Below are 15,693 nucleotides of genomic sequence, written 5' to 3'. Positions count from 1 at the left end.
GGCTATGTTATGGAAATATGGGATTTTTTTTTTCCACTAGCTACTATGAGCCTTGGCGTGGAGCTGGCAGGGAGCGTGCTCTCCTGTGCTGCTGCGGTAGCCTGGGCACCACAGCTTTCCTCCAAGCTGGGAGGTGCTGGCTCAGTGGCAAAGTGGCCAGGCGGCAAAGCGAGCCCCACCGCGGTGTGACAGCTGGGTGGCAGCCGCAGCGAGGGGTGGTAGCTAGGGAACAGCCTTGGCTCCCACCGGATCGCTTACGGTTGCATCGGGGAATCTTTTCTGTACCCTAATATGTTGAATCGGTCATGGCTGTTCCTAGGATCATCCTCTTCAGCTCCCTTTCAGAAAAAGTCAGTAAAAACTAAATTGGTATTAGTGATGAATGAGTTGGGAAGCAAGAGCTCCAGGGTAACAGTCCAGGTGCTGTAGGGAAGGTGGTGCAAGGTGGATGGTGATAGGGGTAATGAGAAGGATCTGGATGGGGTTTTCCGGGGCCTTGCAGAGAGTTACAAATACAAGATGTATAAGAAGTATCCATGAAACTTCCCCAGGTTCTACCATTTGTTGCTGGAGAAGACAATTGCCTGTCCCCAGAAGGGCTGTGTGAGCATCCTGGTGAGGCGGGGAGAGGGAGAGGCAGGGCGCAGCTTCTGAGTGCAGGCGGGATTCCCCCAGCCACTGAACATGAATGCCGGAAGCGAAGTCCCTGGGACTGATAATATCAGACATGAGCAGGTCTCTTCACAGAGACTTGAAAGTGTGGAAGGAAAAGGGGAAAAAAAGAACTTAGGATTTCTTTTGTTCTGAGGAATATCAGCAGTGAGGTGAGTAAAGGAGAGATGATGAAGATCTGCAACGGTCTGTGATTTTGATGTGGTCCTACTTGCTTTGCCAATGTGCAAGAAGTTGCAAAACGGGAATCGGTCTCCTTGGCCTGCCTGGGCACCTGGGCTCAAACAGCACCAAAGCCTCCCCAGGAAACCGATGGGTTTGCATGGCTCCCTTTCCCAAACACGTAGAGGCAATAAATTTAAATGTAGATGCTCTTTTACAGATTAGTCTCTCTGCGAAACATTAACACCCAAGTGAAAGACATTGTTAATGCTGCTTTTAACAGGCCTGACAGGCTGGATTTTCCTGCAAATCATAGCAAATGTGGGTCCTGGAGAACATATGCTCCAAATGTTGGGGGAAGCAAGTGACAAATGTATTTTTTATGAAATCAGCTGGAGTGGCTTTGCTTTTCTTGTTTTAATAACGAGTAAGTGAAATATGCTTGTAGTGAGGGAGATGTTTAGAGAGGTATGAGAAAATTTAAGATGATTTCTTGTACTGGGTACCTCTGCTTCTTCTTCACTTAGGCACCCCTGGAAGGTTTTACTACAAGCACCGAGTTACAGAGAGTTGCATGTTTGCACGTCTGGTTAACACTGATAATCAGCTAATCTGCACTAATAGTGAATATTCACAGTCAGGTCCATTTGCATGTGAACAAGCAAGTGATTTCCCCTGGCATTCAGTGCTGTTTATTTGAGCCCTCAGTCTGTGAGGCAGATGTGGCAAAATTCAGCCTGGTGTCAGTAATGTCAGTAATGCCTTGCTGTTTGGAGAAAATTATTTTGGACTCTTAACACACAGCTCCTCAGACAGCAGCCTGTGGCCCAGAGCTGGGCCAGGAACTAATTTGGCCCAAATCTCTGGAGTTTTTCAGAGAGCTGGTACAGAGGACCATCGTGGTTTTCCTCTGTTTAAAAAAAAAAAAAAAATCTCAGTTCATAACTGCCCTAGCAAAATTGGAGCGGGCACACTGCTTTATTCCATTGTAGAATTACTGCACTAATGAACCCAGAAGTTCAAGGAGTTTGACTCAGTATCGTATGCTATTGAGGGTGTATTCTGGGTAGGATGAACTGGATAAATAAGGAAAAGAAGCTGAGAAGGAACAAAAAATTAGCAAACAAATAGGATAGAAGTGGAACAGAGAGAATGGACTGGAAAACAAATACAGGACTGTGCAAAAAATGAGTAAAGATGCACAGAAGAAAGATTTCTAATAAAAAATTAATAGGGTACATATACTTTATATAGAACACCATTCATGCTAACACACCTTTGGAGTGCAGTTTGCTCTTTCATATACAGCATTGGCTGATCTTCTGCTATAAGGCCATTCACTCTTGGAGGGTCGAGCAGAAGCGGTTGAACTGGTGTGAGAACTGGTTTGCAAACCTCAGCTTGCTGAAACTCCAGCACTGTTTGGCAGTCCTTACAAGTCTGGCTGTCCTTACTCTGCTGGAAAAGTAGCAAACTGCTGAAAATCAGCAAGTACCATAGTTTTGGGGGCAAGGAAAGAAATTCTTTCTTCCTCAGTGCCGTGATGAAGGGACTAAGTTTTGGATTTCAAAATCACAGAGGCTACAAAATCAGTAGCTTCTTTGAGAAATCTAAATTACAGGGAATAAAAACATGACCATAACTAGAAAATGTGGGTGAAAGCAGATGAGGAAGAGATAAAATGAATGCTAAATCTAGGGAAAAGTCGAGGACAGAGAGCTTGAAGGCTTCAGTCTTTGAATTCCGTTCCCTGTTGTTGCAGGCAGCCATACCTTCCAGTTCTGTTAAAAAATGTATCAGGAATTGGGAATTTGTTCCCAAATGCTGTTGGAAGGCTTGCCAGAACTTTCTTGAATTATGGTCCTTGAAAAGGTAAAATTCGGGAATCGCTGAGACTAGTTACCGCGTAACCTGAAAACAGGGGAAGAGCAGTGATTGAGGAGGTGGTCTGATGATGGACATTTCAGCAGGGCAGATTGGGTCAAATGGCCTCGCGGGCTTTACCAGCGGAAAGAGGGTTTTCCTTGTATGGGTTTGTTGTGGAACCAAATAATGCGCGCGTGCTCAGATAGTGCCCCGGGAAAGATGTTTGTGCAATTCTTTCGTGTTGTCAAAACACGAGGGGAGAGCATTGCTAAAGCTACTAGGGAATGTTCAGAAGACAAGGTTTCCTTTGAGGAGGGCAGCTTGGGTGCTGGCTTGGTTTCACAGGCTTCATTTACGTACGCTGAGGCTGCGACGTTTCCAAACTACACCACCACTGCCAGTGCCTTCCTCGCGTTTCTCCTCTTACGGGCACTATGCTCAAAAAACCACATTAAAGCATTTGAAGAAAAGATCCTAGTGAGTAAATTTATACTATGGCTGGGGTTAGACACTTCAATTTAGAAAAAAAAAAAATCTTCCCAAGCAATGAGGAACCCTGGTTGAAACCTCGCTGTCTTTTGTAGTTGGAATCGTGCTTGGCATCGCTTCCAGGTAACGCTGGAACTGCCAGCAAAGTTCAAGCCGTAATGTGGACAGGGCCAGAGAAAAGCTCTGGGGGACTCTGTTATTATTACCTCTTGCTTGCACTGTCTACAGCGCACTAAGAAAGTTCTCCAATCTCTAAAGCTTGTATGGGGAGAGCACCACTAAGGTCACAGTTTATATTTATCAGTTAACTTGCTAATTTGAAGGGAAAGCAGTGAAGTGGAAATGTAGAAAATAGAAACAACATGAGCAGGTCAAAATAGCCAAAACAGCAATATGAAATGTTCCAGTGTAAATACATTTCTATAAAAGGTGTGAATGAAACTTCAAAAAAACGAGATGATGGATTCGGCACAGTCAATGAACACAATTATAAGTAGGTATTGAAGGAGAATATTCCACCGACCATGGATCCACAGATAATAATTAATAAGAACCGACTCCACTCCCAGCAGGCAGGTGCCCAGCATTATTTCACAGTTGACTGTTCGGGGGGTAGAGGTACCCACCTTTGCCCCAGATCTTAATAATTTACGGCAGTTTTATCATTAAATCAGAAGATAATTGGGAAGGAAATGAGGTTTTTTTCCGTCATGAGAGCAAAGCAATACTGTTAATTTAATCATTTGTACGAAGGGCTTTCTGTAGTCATTCGGTATTTTGCTGTGGGTTTTTTTAATTAAGTAAAGTAAAAACAATGCCATTTTTGTCATCTGTGCTTGGTGAAAATATGACAGTGTGATGTGATTTGCAACTTAAGCACAAGCCGGGAAAACTGTGCATTTTATCAGGACTGGCAATAATGAATTACAAGGGAACACAAATAAGCTAAGAGTATATCTGAGACCTCCTACCATTTCTGAAGTTTCCAGTGTCTGCGGGAAAAAGGCTATTGCAAGAATTGTACCTCTTTTTATTTATTTTTTCTCTTGGCAAAATCACCATAGCTTTGTATAATAATTGAATTCATTTAGCCTTTAGAATACTCAAGTTTGCAAATAACAATGAAAATGAATATTTCATGACAAGGAGGATGATCAATTATAGTTTTGTGACTTTGACTGGTAGCCCAGCACGAGAGAGCCAGCGCTTACGTTTCACGAGACTTTTTGCACCCAGCTAATTAAAAAACCCTGCAACTTCAGGCAACAAGCAGGCGGTTGCGGATAGTTAAACAAGACGTTTATTTGTGATTTTTTTTTTCCCCGTTGTGGGCAATATTTTGCAGTTCAGTCTGGTACCTGGAGTTTGCCGTGCGTGCGGCGGCGCGAAGGGGCATCGTAAACCAGTTGCACCTGCAGCAGCCGCTATTGTCTGGGAAAGGCTTCGACGGCGAGACGCTTCTGTTAACGCGCGTCCGGCTTTTCGCACCAAGACAGCTTCTCTTTTTTTTTTGATTTTCAATGAGGCAACGCTGGGTTCGGGTCAGAGGGGTTGGCGCAGGGTGTTCGTACAGAAATGCCGCCCGAGGCCGCAGTGCTGATGGGGGGAAGCAGGCGGGGGTCCGAGCAGTTGCAGGCAGGACTGAGGCAGTTGCTGGTGACGAACCTGGTTTCTAGGGGGAGTACCCTGAGACACAGAAGTGGTTAAAGAGCAGCTGAGAAATACTGTAATCTAGGTGGGAACAGGATCAGGCTCCCTCCTTGTAGCAGGTGAGATAACTGTATGAATGTTTTTTATAGATAGTTACTCCATTCCAGAGAAATGCTCCGGGGGGGGGGGGAGGGGGGGGATGGGGGGGGGTGTTTGCTGCTGCATTTGGTGTGGAAAAACTAACTTGGCTTGCAATTATCGACGAAAAACTATTAACCTAACCAAAATACTGGGCGAGGTGCAAAATCCCTATGTGAAACGAAATGTTGGAAGGTGGTGTAACTTTTGCCGAACTCCGGGATAGCCTCTCCGGAGGAGCCGGAGCTGGGGAGCCGGTGTGGGCACTGCCAAGGCTGGGCTCGGGCTGTTGAGGGTGCACAGGCTGCAGCTCGCCTCGGAGTTACTTCACTTCTTCTTTATAATGAACACGGCTCTGCCTGTTGTTTGCCTGGGGGTTGGGGGGGAAGACAGCAAGCCGAGGAATTAAAATAAATATGGGAGGGCTGGGAGCTGTTTTACGGCAGGGGCAGAGTTTGGGGGGGGGGGGTGTGGCGTGGAAATCTGCTTTGAATCCCAGCGTGGTGCCGCGGCCGCCGAGGTCTGAGTGGGTTTTGCGAAGATTTACTTCACTTCAGGCTGGGTCTGCCCCTGGGTGACGTCACGGGCTGGAGCAGCGGCACCAGAAGGCTGGATGAGTGACAGCCCAGCCTACTTTTTAATAGCTTTGTCATGTGACGGGGAACAGTAGTAAGACAGGTGCCTTCGGTTCACTCTCAGAGAGGGTCTCGTTGCCTGCATGAGTGTCTGCTGCCTGCCTGCCTGCCTCTGGACCGTAGTTTGCCAGCTTTCCTGCCGTCGCTCCGCAGCTGGATGGCGTGGGACATGTGCAACCAGGAGTCTGTATGGAGTGATCTGGAGGTGAGGGGCGCGGGCGCGCGGCGGCGGGGACGGTGGGCTGCGTGGGGCACCAGCGCGGCCGCCGAGGCAGCACGCATTGCAAACAAGTCCCAATCTTATCTGAACTCCAGTAAGTTTGCTATTTTAAGGTTACTCCGCGATGCCTTGAGCAAATCAAAGCTGAGCTCCTGTCATCAGTATCTCCTGCAGTTGGAAACTATTTTCATGTGCCTCTGGCTTGCTTTCCCGTCATATGCAATATTTATGCTCTAAGATATTGATATGAATCAGTATCTGAAGTCTTCCAGTGGCATTTAGTGGCCTGGTTGGAAAAATGCCACGTTTGTTTAGAATAAGATTAACATTTCTTCTTCTTCTTCAAAAATAAAAGAAGTTAAAATTAACCGACGGCTTCATATTTTAATTACTTGTTTCACTGTGCTCTGTCGAAGGTTTTTTCCTTGTTTGTCAGCTGCAGAATTCAAACATACACACAAGAATGAATACCCTGTTGTTTGGCTTTAAATGCTTTTAAAAGAGATTTCTGGAAGGAGACGTTTCCCTGCTTCTTGTGGTGTTGGAATAATGACGCTGTAGCTAATGTCCCGTAGAGCAGGGTTCGCAGTCAATCCGAGTAGTCCAACAAATGGTTAAATCCCGCTGTACAGCAGAGACAACAGGATGAACCATGAGAACAGAGTTTATGCAGGACTGTGTGAACTGCTGCTGCTGCTGCTGCCGCCGCTGCCGCTTGTGTAAAAATAGACGGCAATACATCAAATCCACAGCGTCTGCTGGCTACAATTCATAAAGGGGGGGGGGGGGGGGGGAAAGGCAAGCAGCTCCCTGGTAATCTCTGGAGTATAAAGTGAGGTTTGAGGATTTCTGCATGTTTGCAAAATGGAGCGGTACCTGAAAGTTCGGGCAACTTGCGAAGCGAGGCAAACTTTCTTTGGACCCCATGGAGAGGAATCCCAAATACAGACCTGCTCAAAGGAACCAATCCTCTGGCTGCGGAGCTTGGAAGAAGTGCTTAAAATGCTCCCCTCGGGCAACGGGGGAGGGAAAAACAGGTTACAGACAATGCTTTTTAATAAGATGTTCGTGTTGTAGAGAGCTACCCATCTAAAGCAAAAATGCTACCGTGTTCTCCAGTGTATTTTGCCTATCTGGCGAAGCATGCGTGCGGATTCTCAAGGCTTTTTGTCATGTTTTAAATATTTGCAGCTTGCCATTGTATCCGCTGATTTCTGTTTGCATATTGTAATTGCTCTTATCTTGTTTTGATTTCTTGGTAAAGTGGAATAGATATGGATAATTCATATGTCCTGTAGCTATTATGAGTCAAGGATGTAAGTGGATGACTTTCTGGCTCCGAAGTCCTAATTGTTTCTGAGTAGCTGGAGTATCCTGTGGGTTGTTGTCTGGCTTGTAGCATGGGTCTCAGCTGCCGTAGCTTCATTTTTCCATCATGTATTATTCCTAATGCTGCTAGGAGCTGATTGAGGAACCAGCTTATGTGGAAATACTGAAGATTTATTTTAATCACTAGAGTTCCTGCAGTAATTTCAAGCTAGTAACAGAACAGATAATTTATGTCAATGACTTTTTCACAGTGCAGAGAAAAAAAAAAAGAAAAAAAAAACCCAGTTTGATCTTAATATTAATTGTGTGGTGGGTGGATTAACTGTGGGTAGGATTTTACCAACGTGCTCCTGCACTGCACTTCCTGTAGCAGTACAGGCGTCTGCGTGCTGCTTTGGCTCGGGGGATCACCTTTACCGATCTAAAATATCACAGGCGGCAGGTACTGGAGGCAGCTTTCATTTTTTGAATCATTAATGTCTGCTGTCAATGTAAAATGTATTATATTCTCGCTCACATAATGACAGGATGGCGTGTTGCTTAATAAAGGCCTGCATCACTGTAGCTGATCAGCGTCCCCAGTGCTTCACAGCTTAATGAAGGTGATGTACAGTAAGGTTGTGAAGATTGATAGAGAGAATGCACATGACACATTCTGTCAAGTCTCTCTTGCTTTCCTGGGTTCATCCCCTTGGCTGTTTGAAAAACTTGTTAAAAATAAAACACAGATTATTTTTTCATTAATATAATTAATGTGGCACAAGTCCAGTCTTTTTTTTTTAATTTACCTTCAAAGGCACAAAAATGTCCAAAAGGTTAATGGAGAATTATACTTAATTATAATGATTCATTGTCATCAGAGCAGTTAAGCTAATTTGTAGTTTGTGCCTAAACTAAGAGAAAAAAAGTCTGTTGGAGTGAAAGAACGCACAGTAATTAGCCTTTTGTGTTTAGTGACTGCTTTATCCTCCTAAATGTTACTATAAAATTCAGGCTATAGTTACGGAATAACTATCATATCAAATAACGGTGGGAAGACAGTAAAATGTATGCTAGCAATGCAGGTGCACCTGTTACAGATGTATAGGCAAACAGTAAATATCAGCGTGTCAGATGAGGACAGTTTTAGGACTTGGAGTGTTAAATCTGGCATCATCCAAAGGCCAAATATAAATTAATAACAGGAACACTTGCTACTAATGTGTCTCAGATTAGAAGCATAATGTCATATTCAGAAACATTGATTTTATTATCATGTCAACATTGGCAAGAGCATATATAGTTCATTTCAGCAATTACATTTTTTTAGGTGACATTGCAGTCACTGTAATGAAAGCTGCGATGAGCGGGATTTTTTTTTTTGTAATACCATTGTTTATGGTGCTTCAGAAGCCTACTGTAGGAACTTAAAAATGCAGATTACCAAAAGTAAACATGTTTAAGTAGGTGGTTCCCAGGGTGAAGCTAGTTTTACAAACAAAAGCAGTAACAGATCAGCAGGATACCTTAGAAGTCTGTGGCATCAGGTATAAGCTGCTGACCTCCACAACATAAACCTGGGAATGATGCTGAGAATCTACCTTTTCAGTCAAAGACTAGATTATACTTTAATGATATCAAGAGATTTCGGCCAAGCGTCAAAAAAGGTCATCTCTGCATTATAAGATTGCTGCCAAAAGGTTGTGTCACGCACTAAAGAAGAGGGAACTCTCTGATTTTTTTCTTTTTGTTTTTTTTCCCCCTATGACCAAAATAATGATAAAAAATTGTGTGCAGTGAAAAATACTTAAGTGGGGTTTTGACTTCTTGAAGTTCTGCAGCCCCTTAAATGATAGGAGGAAAAGCAACTGCTATTTCAGAGCCTCATTTTGCAGCCTCCCTTGCCCCTTGGCCTGTTCTGTGGTTATCTCATAGAGCATCCTGGTAGACGTAGAAGTTGTCTGGTGAATTATAGCTCGCACCAGCTGCACCGAGTCTTTGTGCCAACAGATGAGATCTTTGCTGGTGGCTGCGCTGCTGCATCCAGCCCGCGCACTGCAGGCGCACCCGGGTTCACAGGGACAAAATCCTCAATGAAACGCACCTTCAGCAGCTCCTGCTTGCACTGTGGTGGAAGGAGGTCCTTGCGGGAGTGACATAACCGGCACCGAGCAGTTCGCATCCACGGACACTGTGTTAGTGCCCTACGGACATTGCTCTTCAGAAAGTGGCACTTTCTGGGTTGACTTCAGTCCAAATAGAAGTCGGGAAATCATTCAAACCACCCGGTCAACTGACGGGAGTTGAGGAGGACCTGCTGTTGGCCATCCATAACACACCGCTAGAAATACTCAGGGTGGGAGCCCTTAGACTCAGCTGACATTAAATGTGTTTTAACCATTCAGTGCCTGGTGCCTTTGCAGCTTTATGTGTGTTTTGCGGTATACCCATATCAGCGTAGATGTTCGGAGATGAGTTGTGAGGGTACGTGGTACAGGGCAGGATGAATTGCTCCATCAAGCAGCATCGATGTGTGGGACTCTGCTGTTTGCCAGGCTGTTACTACGTGTTTTCCATAGTTAGGAAATGGCTTTGGTGGATACTCTTAACATTTCAATTGCCATGCTGAGGTGGAGGCGTGTTACTAACTTTTTCTTTATTAGTAGGTCAGGCAATACCCTGTCTAGCTTCATACTAGCATATAGAAGGACACTTGTTCCAGGTTTATTTGTATTTATCACTACTCATAAGTCATGGAGACAAAAACATTTTGCACTGCAGAAGAGGGTCCATGCAGGCTAGACTTTTTTTGCTATCATCTCAGCCAAAATGTTTCACAGACTCTCTACGTTAGGATTACTAAATCAGCGGCTGCCCAAGGAGGAAAACCTGTTTGGTTCCCTCACTGCAGCCACTGTCTGGGTATGCTTAGGAAGCTGGCTGGGACAATGCACGTGTTCACACCAAGCAGGTGAAAGGCTGCGTGAACTAACTATGCCTGTCACCGAAAGGTGAATACAGGGATATTTCAGAACACGCTTTGATTGTCAGGACCCTGATGTGTAACTGGGTGGCTGCGATCTGTGCATCAGGTGCGATGGGGAAAGAGCACAGCAGCATCACTGACCTGTACTTTTTTATGCCCAGATGGTAGCCACCATCATGAGTGACCTCCAGGATTATGGTGAGGATCTGTAGAAGTGAAAGTGTGACTGTCTCCAGCTTGAGCTAGCCTCCAGGGCCGAAGGCTGTAACAGGCTGTGCCTCTTTAACCTGAATGCATCAGGAAATGCGTGACAGACCTTGCCCAGAGGTATTCATCTGTAACTTCTACCTGCACTGGTTCTCTCTGAAGCAGGAGAATAAGGCCATGCTTTGGCCTCTGCTGTGGGATTTAATAAAGCTTTGAACACAATTGTTATCAAAGAGTATAGGGAGAAGGATAGTCGTTGCCCCTGGACAGAGATGTGATAGAGAAGGCAGCTTATGCCCTCCTGTTTTCCCCTCCCCTTTGCATACTTGTATAGAGCTAACAGTGATCCAATACGTGGCATTTTTTTTCCCAGAAAACAAAGTCAGTTCTAGTGACCCTGTGCTGTAGCTTAATCGAGGCTTAATTCTTATCACATGATATTAAAGTTAACAGATTCCTGATAATTAATGAAACTATTTCTGTGTTGCTGTTTCCTGCAGTGTGCTGCTCTGGTTGGCGAAGACCAGCCTCTTTGCCCTGATCTCCCGGAACTTGACCTCTCCGAACTAGATGTGAACGACCTGGATGCAGACAGCTTTCTGGGGGGACTCAAGTGGTACAGCGACCAGTCAGAGATCATCTCCAACCAGTACAACAATGAACCCGCCAATATATTCGAGGTAAGGCAAGGCAATACAAGTGCACATTGCAAAGTCCTTGCTTGCTTTTTTCCTATTTTTTTTAGCCTGGTGGACAACAGTTTTACTTTTTTTCCCCTGTTAAGAGACGACAAATGCGGTGATGTGTGTTACGGGTTTTGACTGGCACCCTTAATCCTCATCATCAAAACCAGGCCTGTGATCTGGGGTGTGGGGGAGAAGCTTTGAAAGGAATTAAGTGGAACTTTTGATTTTTGAAAGGAAATGGCTGAAGAGTGCCTAGAGCACACTGCCCTGTGGCATCACAGCAAGGAGTTGCACAATTGTCAGCTACAAAGAAAAACAAAAGGCAAAACATGTTTGTTGTCTTCCACTTGCATTCCCCGGCAAGAAGCACAGTGCAGCACAGCAGCTAGCTGATGGGTAGCTGGAGCATTTCTAGTGAAGTTTTTTACCACTCAGAGCATTACTGTGCAAGACGCACACAAATTGAGAGGTCCTCATAGTGGATGTATAGGGGAGAAAAAGGCTGAATGTGGCAGAGAAGGCAGTGAGGGCTGTCAGTAGCTCAGGAGCCAGCGCATCATCTGGGATGTTTCATAGATCTCCTGGTGACGTAAAAGTCGAAGGGTAGTAGGAGAGATTGAAATGTTGTCTTTACAATTCTGCCTTGAGGAGCAGGGTGTATGAGAGGAGAGTTATGGTCTTTTTATCTCTGTGTGTTTGTTGTCTTCCTTCTTTTGTTGTGTAAAGCCTTCATAATTCTCCACGCTGTGGTTATGGGACAGCTGTGCCCCTCCTGAACCCTAACCTTCTTCCCTCCTTGGTGACAGGAGGTGCCATAGATCGTCCACTGACTGGGAAATTGGACAGTAAATTGGTTAGCTGGCAGGAAGACCTTGTGCAACAGCAAGCCATGGGTGCTGCCTCTCACACGGCAGGTACCACACCTCCAGGAAGTACAGCTGGCCCGCTGGCTCGGGGAAGCCCCGCATTACCGCGGCGGAGTGTAAAGGCTGGAAAAGATTAACTGAAACACTATAGTAAAATGCTTACCTAGGATGTCCTGAATGAAATTCCTCCTTTTTGTATACAGGTCTAAACCCACAGTGATCTCCCTGATGCAGATGAAGTTACTCTGGATTTATACCAGTGTAACTGATAGCAGAAACTGGTCCTCTCTATTCAATTTCTGTCATTTACACCCAAGTAACTTGGAACCAATTTTATTCAAATCAAAATGAAATTATCCTTGCAAAACCCCATGCTTAGGCCCTGTTTTTTTCATTAGTTGTATAATGTTCTGCGCCTTGTTTTACAAAGTTTCCAAACCGTGTCCTGTTCTTGAATTGCAGTTGTACCGCCTCGGGCAGGGTACAGTGTGTTGGTGTGTAGGTTTGGATGGTTGGTGTCAGGGGGGCAGGGAACACATTTACAGCTGGCATGAGAAATTGTGGGTTTGTTTTTCTTATGACCAAGGTGTATTTTTCGTCATCATCGGAAGATAAATGCAGAGGCATTTTCATTTCGGAAGAATCAGTTTAAGATGCAGACTTTCAAAGTGTAACTTCCAGATAAGTGATATAATTAGGCATCTACCAACTCTAAGCACACAAATCACTCCAGTAAAACCAGTGGAACTTGACCACAGGCTCGTTGCTTGCCCTCTGCGTAACTACCTGCTGCACTGGTGACAACAGCTGCCGAGTAGATAATTGTCTCGGATAGGTAGTGACGATTCCCCTACGCGCCTTGAATAGGAATTGTCATATGAGACAATTCCCGTTCTGAACATCAAAGCGGGTTGCAAACAGCGAGGCAAAGAGATAAGCCTGGACGTAACCTTGTTGGGAGGTGGTGGCACGGGGTGCTGGTCATTGCTTGTAACCTCTAACGGGCCTGTTCAGGTGCGTCTGAGGATGAGCAGCCCCAGTGTGAAGAAACAGCTGCACTCACCGGCTTCAGCTGCAGGCTGCATCGCTGTCTCCGACAGCACTGTTTGGCCCATACTTAACCTGTGGAGACAAATTGTGCTCTAATAGCATTTTGCAGTACTGCAGAGCAAAATTAGACTATTTTCAGCTTCGTAGTGTGTTATATTTACATTTCTTGGTTGCTTGGCCTAGGAAGATGGGAACGAAACAGTTATTTTCTCCTCCTATCCATTAACCCTGTCCCCATTCTCCATCGTGCAGCTAGATACCTTGCACTATTTCTTGCCTCTGCCGCTCTATAATGTGACAACTGGGGGTGCTCAAGAACAGAAGAAGATGTCTTCTTCCTCCAGAGATGCTCTCACGTACTCTGCAAGGAACTACTTGTTTTGCCTGAGAGAACGGAAGTTTTGTGCAGTTTCCCATTTGGTAATCTCTAGATTTTTCTGTATTGATCTGCATTGGCTTTTCTTTTTAAAGAAAATAACTTCTTTTTTTTAACTTTTTTTTCTCTCATATTGTTGTGGGAGTAGCACGTTTTGTCTAACTTAAGCTTCCAGATGAGGCCTTGTCATAGAAAAATAGAAATACAGTCTGTTTAGGGTGGAAAGGAAAGAACCAGAATGGCAAACAAATGTTGGGAAGTACAAGAGCAGCATTTATTGCACAAGGTGTACGGTGTTAATTGCCAAACCTAACCCTGAATGAAGCACACTTTCCTTTGAGGTATTAATGCAGTACATGTGGCATTGGCTAGGTGAGAGCTGATGTTCAAAAGCCCTTTACAAAGTTTCTGGATATCTCAAGCTGGTGCACTTTTTAAAGAAAGGCTTTTATTTCAGAATGTGAATTTTCGGGCTTTCTGCAAGTCATGTTCCTGGAAGCTCGCTCGAGCCAAGCACCCGCAAGCTTAGACACTCCCAAAGGCACTGGGAGTCTCACGGACTAGAACTTTTAATAGTTGTGGTAGCAACCAGGAGCCAAATGAGATAAAGGTCCAATTAGTCTAGATAGTGTGTAACTGTTGAGTATAAATCCCTGCTCTCATCCGCTTAGGTGTGATGAGATACTGGCCTTCACCCTAGTATTAAAACACACCAGTATCTTGTACATGCTCCTAGTTCATCACTGCATTATGCTACTCACATGCCGATGTAACCGATACTAGTCCCGAGACAAGCCTGTCCCGTCTGCCCCAGCGTGGAGGGTCTCCTTATCAATGTGTGTGCGTATGCATATTATCAATTAGTTGATTTCTTTACATTCGCAGCTTGATCAGTGCTGGTTTTCACCTAGTTTTCCTTGCCTGTTGTTCTGACTACTGGAAAGATAAAATGAAGGAGTTCTTGCCCCTCAGGGCACTGTCTATTGACACAAGTTCATGCAAGTAAATAGTTAACAAACCACCCAAGACTGGTTATTTAGATGGTTCACTGCATCATTCACTTTCATTATTTGCTTTTGTGAAGAACTAGACTTTAAAAAATTGTATTTGTAAAAAATTGATTTGGCTACTTTTAGGAAATCCAAATGATTAGTTTTTCATTCTCAAACCCAATGCTATGTGAAAACATGAACAACCATACAACTTAACATGGCATGAGTGAGAAGGCTTTTTGTCCAAGAAAACTGTTGTCCCGTGAGGCTTCTTCAGATATACTGTACCTTATCATGTGAGGTTAGTCATATTTAAAATTATTTATGACCTATGCCTAGCATTGTGGAGAGAGAAGATATCTATGGTGGATGTATCTCTTTGCTGGCATTGCTTACAAATAACTCAGCTGATGTTAAGAGAAAATGCAGCCCATAGACAGGCAAAAACTTGTTAAAGTATTATGAACTTGTGTAAATCATACGGGTTTGTAAGCATGGTATTCTCATACTTGGCAAAACACTTCTTTTAGCCTTCAAAAAGACTTCCGAAAAACCACATTGCTTGCCCTTCCATGGATTTAATTGATTTACATAATTCTGTATTCCAGAGAGATGAGCACCATATTTGATGACTTTATTTTTATTTGTTTTGCATAGGTGTAGCCCAGGCTACTTTTCAAGACCGTGCTGTGCTGTGCATTTGGAAAGCCTGAATAGGCTACTATGTTTTATTGTAGGCTGCCAAAAAATGCAGTTTTACAAGCAATGAGGATGTGGGGGGAGAAAGAGGTGCACAATGAAGCGCATACTGTCTTGCCCCTGGCAGCGGGGAAATTCATGGAGATAGATGATTTCTTATTGATTTGGAAGCGTTTGCATCGGGAAGACGAGGAGGGTAGAGGGGGGCCTTAAAGAACACCAGGGTAATTTACATTGGTTCAGATTCTAAACTCCCTCCTGTTCTGTGGTGCTGCCAGTCTCTTTCACTATTTCAGGTTATTCATTCAAGGTTTGCAGCCAGATTGATTAATGAATTACCAGATCTTGCGTAAAATGACTTGGCCTGACTTTTAAAAAACCACCAATGTTTTCTTTGCCAGTCTTGTGACTGGTGTTAATGGGTTTCCAGAGAGCAGAGCCTAGATAGACTTTCTGTACTGGCCTCCCCTAGCATTTTTTCCACTTTTTAATTTTCTCCAAAACTAGTAGCCCAGGGCAGGCGGTTCAAGGAGATACAATCGCGGGGAAAAAAAAGACATAGTAGTCAAATCCTTGATGGCTGATGCCCTTCAGTGCCAAATCAGCATGATTTATCATAGCCATCTATTCAGCACAACAGAGGCTGGAGGTGAGCTGCATGGTGTACCTCACACAATATGCATAACTAGAG

The 15,693-nt window shown here is 44.4% G+C and overlaps 1 protein-coding gene across 3 annotated transcripts in view; it reads left to right on the top strand.

Moving 5' to 3' along the window:
* The window catches only part of PPARGC1A (PPARG coactivator 1 alpha), a 372,215-nt gene that overhangs the window by 299,996 nt on the left and 56,526 nt on the right, over positions 1-15,693 (top strand). For 2 of the 3 annotated variants that reach the window (XM_075420647.1, XM_075420648.1), the window contains exon 2: positions 10,834-11,013. In XM_075420647.1, the coding sequence (XP_075276762.1) occupies positions 10,834-11,013 (180 nt within the window). Of the gene's footprint in view, positions 1-5,607; positions 5,818-10,833; positions 11,014-15,693 lie in introns of those variants that run through there. The other variant, XM_009934314.2, reaches the window with a different exon arrangement.

This window comes from Opisthocomus hoazin, chromosome 5 (assembly GCF_030867145.1).
Source record: "Opisthocomus hoazin isolate bOpiHoa1 chromosome 5, bOpiHoa1.hap1, whole genome shotgun sequence".
Taxonomy (NCBI): domain Eukaryota; kingdom Metazoa; phylum Chordata; class Aves; order Opisthocomiformes; family Opisthocomidae; genus Opisthocomus; species Opisthocomus hoazin.
Note: the sequence above shows the minus strand (reverse complement) of the source record. Positions and strands in the feature narration are given on the sequence as shown.